Raw genomic sequence first — 6780 nt, 5'->3', positions numbered from 1 at the left:
GGCGTTGGATGTGACTTGTGGAGGAGGAGGAGGATCTTAGAAAGTGGCCCCTAGGCATTGATATTGGAGAATTTATCTATGCTCGGCGAGACTGTTTGATTGCATGAGGGGCCTATTGAATGCATCACATGTTAGTTTCGTTCTCGTCTGATGGGTGAAGATACAGCTCGTGAATGCGTGATACGCGCTTTCCTTTCGTTTGACGTGAGAAAGCATGGAAGATGGGGGTAGGAGTGTGTGCAATAAGGGAGAGTTATCCACAGGTTATCGGAGGAGTGTGGGAGAGTGAAGTGTATCGCTTCGGGGACAGAATCTCCCAGCTGGTGTAGAAATGGGGATGAGTGGGGATCGTAGATGGTGTATGTGTACGGCACTTGTATTAGGGATTATAAAAATGTCGAGCCGGCGAAAATCTCAGAACTAAGTTTAAGGGGTTTCTTATCTTCCCGTGAATCACAAAAAGAGAATAAGGCGACCTGGATTCCGTCAAATGCTTATTGCACCACAACATGTGCTGTATATATATCTTCCCTGTTCCCTACACCGACCGCATACCAAGCCATAAATACTCCATTAAGACTCAAAACAACAAAGCATGAAATACGGCACCCATTTCAAATCCATCCTCCTGCAGTTCCGCTCCTCCTGCTTCTTCTTCTCTACCGGTATTCATACAACATCTTTCGGAAGCACCTACATGCGACCCACCCGGCTCTTATCCTTCAATCCTATCCAGTAAATTCAAGAAATGTCATAAGCCTTGCATATCCACTGCACTATCTAAAACCAAGATCACATGCCAAGCAAGAAAAAATGGGTCCGGGTCACAACCGGACAACTGTCCGTACCCTAACCTAAAACATCACATACACTCCTCCTCCTCCTCCTCCTCCTCTCTCTGGTAGCCCAACAGAACCCGAGTAACATCAAACAAGTATTCCCGAGAGCCAGCCACCCCCACTCCGGTTCGTGCGATGTGGAGGATGATTTGCATGCAGCATAGAAACTTATTAGAAGACTCACGACGAACCTTAACACGTAACGACAACCGCGCAGCAAGAAGGACCGTTATTGGTTCTGGGAGGGCACTGAACCAGTATAGGCTACCGCATTATAAACTTCGTTATTATCGGGCCATGAGTTTTGGATTAATGAGTAATGCTTGGAGGTTGAGAGAAGGGAGTTTGCTGATCGAGGGCGTAAGTCTTTGCCGAGAGAGAGCCCAGGTTTGGGATTGGAATGGGCGGATGAACCTGTGCGGCATGGTGTGATCTGATTGTGTAGATTTCCGGGTTTTGGCTATATAGATCTTGAATGGTCAGATTTGGCACAATCGATTACCGCAGTTTGTCGGACGGGTACGGGCCGGAGCAGGCTTTCGTCGGCTTCGCTTGTGCCCCGGAGCTGGCTTGTGAATGGAGTTCCGAGTTTGGAATGGGAAGAGGGACTGAGCGTTAGTTGTGGGTTGCAAGGTGGTTCCATGGGTCCCGCGGAGGGGAAGAAAGGGAAAGGAGAGTGGAGTATCATAATATCATACTCGTACCATACAGCTTTGTTTTGACAGTACAGTACATGGGAAGGTCCAAGGGCCGATGGAAAGGGTATTGTAGGTCCAGGGACCCGAGAAAACTTTACTCCAAAATATTTCCGGCCTTCGGTTGGCGGCACCAATGCCATCGCAAATCACTAAATGCATCTTCACAAACAATCACTCTGTCTTCTGCCCTGCCCTTCTTGAAACACCCTGAACCACAGCCAAACTCAAACTTCACATATGATACTAAGTCCCCCTTTGGTATCATATCTCAACACTAGCTCCCTCTATCCCACCCCTCCCCCCCGCGGACCCCCACCATCACCTCCCCACAACACAACAACAACAGATCGACACAAAACAAAACACAACACAAACACCAATCCCCTTACGGCGGCAAAGGGAACTACCGTAAACATGTCGGACCAACAGTTTGCCACTGCTACTGGCGCTGCCCCACCACAGCCGCCGACCCCACGAACCCCTATTAGTCCCGCCACACCCGAATCTCTGTCTGTCACTACTCCCCTCTCGCCAACCCCACTATCAACCCTCTCCAAAGCATTCACAAATCTGGAGCTCGAAATAGCTCACCACGAAAACACCCTCTACAACATCCAAACCACCCTCACCACCCTCCTCCCTGTGACCCAACAAACAACCCTGAATATCCTTAGCTCGATCGAAAACGCCGCGGAAGACCTCTGGTTGCTGAAACAGCAATACGAGCGTGCGAATGTAGCACTCCTACGTCTTCGTCTCGACGAAATTCGCCCAAACAACAGCAGCAGCAACAACAGCAATGGCGAGCACAACAATAATGATGAGGAATTAGACCAGATAAGCAAGATCGCCGAGATGATCTCCAAGAGCCTGAGGTGGGCCGAGGAGTTCAGAAAGGAGCTTGGAAGAAGGACCGACGCGGTTTACTTCGCCGCCGGGGACTTGGAAGGTATCGAGGTTGGTGATGCAGATGGGGAGTTGGAGGTTGTTAGAAGTGGGTGGGGTGGACTGGGGGTTGTTTGTGCGGATGGTGTTGCCGCGGTGGGGCGATTGTGGGATGATGGGAGAATTGATGAGACGGCAGATGACGATTTTTGGGATACCGGGGAGAATACTGCCAATATGATCTAAGCAGACCCACAGACCCGCAGGAGTAGGTGAGTCCCATGTGCGGACTAGTCTACCCGCATTTTATTATCTTTTTCATTGTTTTATATTCTCTTCTTTTCTTTAAATTACACATTTTAATATCACCCGGGTCAATCTCCACTTTCTAGACCAGTTTTTATAGAGCTTTCTAATAGCAATGGTAACGACAATAATAATGCTAATAACAATACCAATAACAATAACTAAAATACCCATATCTCAAAACGTAATTTTTAAAAAATAGGTCTCACTATGATACATCAATTACCGGTATTTCTCCCCAAACTCTCGACACCCCCCAAGAATCACATACCCTCACTCGATACCACACAACCACATCTTCCAAATCCAGCAAGCCAGAATAATACCCTCCTCCCCCATACCGCGTCCATCATCAAGCAACGGAGTTACGAGCAACGACTCTCACCAGTATGTACGATATATCATACCCATCCCAGAAAGAAGAAAAAATCCCCAAGTCCTCCAGACCGCCCAAAGTTACCACCGCACTGGGATAATACTCACTTACTCACATACTCACATGTAGTTGTTTCACTCGTACCAACCAAGAATAGAATAGAAGCTAATTCTTGGTGTTTCAAGAGTCACCAATCACGTTCATCATGACTCAGAACCCACCGATGCCTATCCTCCCCCAAATCGGAATTTCTTTTCAGACCTTTTTGCTTTGCTTTTGCTCCGGATGTGTTGTGGCGGTATGTAGTTTAATGTTGCTCGTGGTGGGGTTGTACCGTATTACAAGTACGAGTTGAGTGGGTGGGTCGTAGCGGGGCAATTTACGCATGCATCACAAGTTTAAGCTTTGGTGCTGTGCGGTGTTTCTGGTGGAGTGGAGGCGCTTTGGGGGGGGTAGGTAGGTAGGTAGGTAGTTAGGGTGGTAGGGAAGCGAGTTGAGATTTGTGCGTGGCGGGTGAGCGGTGGAGAAATTGCTATGATAGAAGGGTTGGAAGTTTGCTTGCTTGCTTTGCCTGGAAGGGGGGATGGGATGGGATGTAACTTATAGATAGGTTATAAGAGTGTTAAAGTATTAAAGTATGATAATATTATGATACAACACAAGTACAGCACAAGGGCGGAAAGGAAAAAGGTACAGTAGAGCGCGGTAGTAGTGTGTGTATGTATGATTGGTGCTTGAATTCAGGCTTCCCCCCTTCTCTATCTCTTTCAACGGTTGCGAGCTCTCGCTCAACCTTCCAAATTACAGGAAATAAACAAATAGATAAATAACGAAAAGGAGGGGAGGACGAAAGGAAGCATGACCCAATCAATATTACAAGTATATCCAAAACTTGCGCTTAAATCCCCTCCCCTCCTGTCCCCCCTAAACAAACAAAAACGAAGACAGAAGAGCTTCAAGGAAGCTCCTTCTCCGTCAAACTCTCATGCTCGCCCTCCCCTCCATCACCTCTTCCACCCCGCGCCTTACTCGAGAACATTCCCTTCAAACCAAACACTTTCTCACACAGGAACAGCCTCAGCCAAATGATCAGCCGGATGATCACAAACACCGCGCAAATAGCCACGGCAATGCCAAAGACGTACGCGGCGACCATGCCGGAACCTTTCTTGCCCGGGTCGAGGAAGGAATAAGTGTAGAAGTGTTTGGTTGCCCTGGTAATGTAGGCGACGCCCAGGTAGCCCACTAGAATTAGAATTAGGAAGGGGATGTGTATCCATGGTGGGCTCTCAGTGCGGGGGATGATGACTTCGAATATCGCGAAGACTGAGTTCAGGGTGTGGAAGGATATCTAGGGGGGTCAGCCTGGTCGATTGGTGGAGGAGGAGGATATTACATTGCTCCATGCTGAATATCTAGTGCCGAATGGACTTTCATCTGGCGCCAGGATGACCCAGTATACAACCGTTCTAAGAGCGATAGAGAGTATTGTTTAGCGTGCATCCTTTTTTTCTTCCTTTTCCGACCCCCCCATACATTCCTCCCGAAACTGGTATTCCCGCCCCCATCCATCCGTCCATCCACACACACCACCCCACCCGTCGACACTCCCCCTTCCAAAAAGGAACTCCAAACAAATAATAACCAAAATAAAACTAAAATAAAGCCAATACTCACACCAAAAACGGGAACGTAATAATAGTAGTATAAAGCAAACTGTGCAAAAATTGCAACACCTTCGGCCACTTCCCCAACGGAGCCCTCCCACTAAAGGCATAAACAAGCGTGTGAACTGCTGCGACAGCAAAGTAGCAAGCAAGCCCCCAGTACGTCAGGTTTGTAAAGTACGAAAAGCTGTTCCGCGTCTCATGCGACCCGTTGATCACGGCTGAGCGAGCGATGCGGTAAAACAGCGCGGCGAAAATGTAGCAAGCGATCAGCAGCCGGGTGCAGGCGAGCACGACCGGGGGGAGAATGCTGGAGGTTTGGAAGCGGTTCGTCGGATCGAAGGGGGAACCCACGCCGAGAAGCTTCATCGTGGCGGCGGCTGCAGCGTTTTTCCCTTGGTTAGATTGCTGCTGGTTAGGATTGAACTGTACTTTGTTTATTTATTCAGTGATGGCAACCCGAGACTCGAAAGCCTGAATGAGCGACGTGGAAGGCGCGAGGCTAGTTGATTGGGAGGATGGAAGGCAAAATTAAGTCACGGAACGAAAGAACGGAATGTGGGGAAGGCTGTGAAAAAAGAGATTTTAAGTTATCGTGGATCCTCCCTCCCTGAACGCTGGATGTACGAGTACAGTAGATGCGCCGGGGAATGGGGGAAAGTGAGGTATTGTATGGAAGGGCGGGGGAGAGGGCGGAAGGAAGAACCGATAGGTGGGAGTCAAGTTACGGTACGAGTAGTCAATCACCCGGGAGATGAAAACAGCAAAGCGCACTTAAAAGGTTGATAGTCTGAAGCCACATCTGCAACATCTTAATCAACAATCGAAGAAGCAAGCGTGATTCATTGCTAGCCATTGCTTGGGATGGAGGGTTCGATCCCAATAGCCCGCTTGCTCAATGTCAGTAGGAAACAGCGCGAGTGCACATCCACCGGAGCCAATATGATACCGGTACTGTACCAGTATCGGTATCATACTGGGCCAATACTGTAAAATATCGAGAGGATTGGCGCCAAGACAGACATGATTCTACTATTATAATATTCAAGAGGTCCGAATACTGTACTTTACTCATATATATGGCTGAATATCATATATTAGGCCACTTGGATGGGGGTGCTCTCTCGTTTGGAGCCCAAGATATCTTCTTGACGAGAGAATGATGTGCCGCCCCTATCATATCGGTGTCAAAGACAGGGATGACTAAGGCACTTCCCAAGCTTCAGCAATGAATAGCATATACCGATACCAGTACTTGTATCATATGGTGCACATACGGCGTTCGAGTAGCAGCTCTGAATGTTTTCCCACTTGGTCAGCTTTCTCGCTTGTGTATGAGTATGATGACATTTATACACCTTGAAGACACCGTACCTTGGGACTCGTGGAATCTCACGTCATAGACGAGAAAGACCCCGTATCGACGCGAGGGGGTCCTTCCCTCTTCAACGCTTCCTTGTGTGGCAGTACTGTACGGTACTGGAATTACCGGTACCCTGTCAGATCCTGCTCGTACTGTACTGTACTGTACTCGTACTTGTATGAATGTAGTGTGACGGAGCCCAAGTCCATTTCTGGTCCATCAGTACAAGTACTTTTATTAAATACCGGTAGCCAGCCAATACCGGTACCGTATCAAACCATTAAGCAAGCATGATTCCTGCGCAGCTGCGGCAGTCAGCGGAAAGGTGCAGTGTCACCTTTCTCGTCAGGGCAAAAGGGTTCAAGACAGGCGAGGAGTTTCTTCCCATGTTGCTATAAAAACCTGAATGGAAGATAGGTGTCTCTCCTGGTCGGATTCTGTGTACAGTGCTAGTACAGTGCTGGTAATCTCTATTGCTCTCTCGCAACTCAACTGAGGGCTACGGTAGGTTTGTCGCCAAGAAAGGGGATCCAAATGTCCGTCCTATGCTGTGATACGATGAGGGTTGGAGAACCGAAGCCCAAATCTCCTCCTGCTTGGCTAATTCGTGTATAATGGGTAAATTAAGGGCATAGAATTGGGTTCG

General features: G+C 48.4%; 1 protein-coding gene; it reads right to left on the bottom strand.

The window, feature by feature from the left end:
* Positions 1-3726: 3726 nt before the first annotated feature.
* Positions 3727-5444, bottom strand: GSTUM_00003543001 (uncharacterized protein). XM_002837134.2 has 3 exons: positions 4782-5444; positions 4501-4573; positions 3727-4455 (listed from the first exon to the last, which is right to left on the bottom strand). The coding sequence occupies exons 1-3, from the start codon at positions 5138-5140 to the stop codon at positions 4060-4062; spliced, it is 828 nt and encodes a 275-aa protein (XP_002837180.1). The 5' UTR covers positions 5141-5444; the 3' UTR covers positions 3727-4059.
* Between the last annotated feature and the right edge of the window lie 1336 nt (positions 5445-6780).

The sequence above is a fragment of the Tuber melanosporum genome (genome assembly GCF_000151645.1).
Source record: "Tuber melanosporum whole genome shotgun sequence assembly, scaffold_176, strain Mel28".
NCBI lineage: Eukaryota > Fungi > Ascomycota > Pezizomycetes > Pezizales > Tuberaceae > Tuber > Tuber melanosporum.
This window is presented reverse-complemented; position numbering and strand designations above follow the sequence as displayed.

Excerpts from the sequence above, each read along its gene's own strand:
- GSTUM_00003543001 (XM_002837134.2), bottom strand. The coding sequence starts at position 5,140 with ATGAAGCTTCTCGGCGTGGGTTCCCCCTTCGATCCGACGAACCGCTTC. Across the intron at positions 4,574-4,781 it reads ATTACGTTCCCGTTTTTGGT|AACGGTTGTATACTGGGTCA; the intron begins GTGAGTATTGGC and ends TATCGCTCTTAG. Across the intron at positions 4,456-4,500 it reads GATATTCAGCATGGAGCAAT|ATATCCTTCCACACCCTGAA; the intron begins GTAATATCCTCC and ends TGACCCCCCTAG.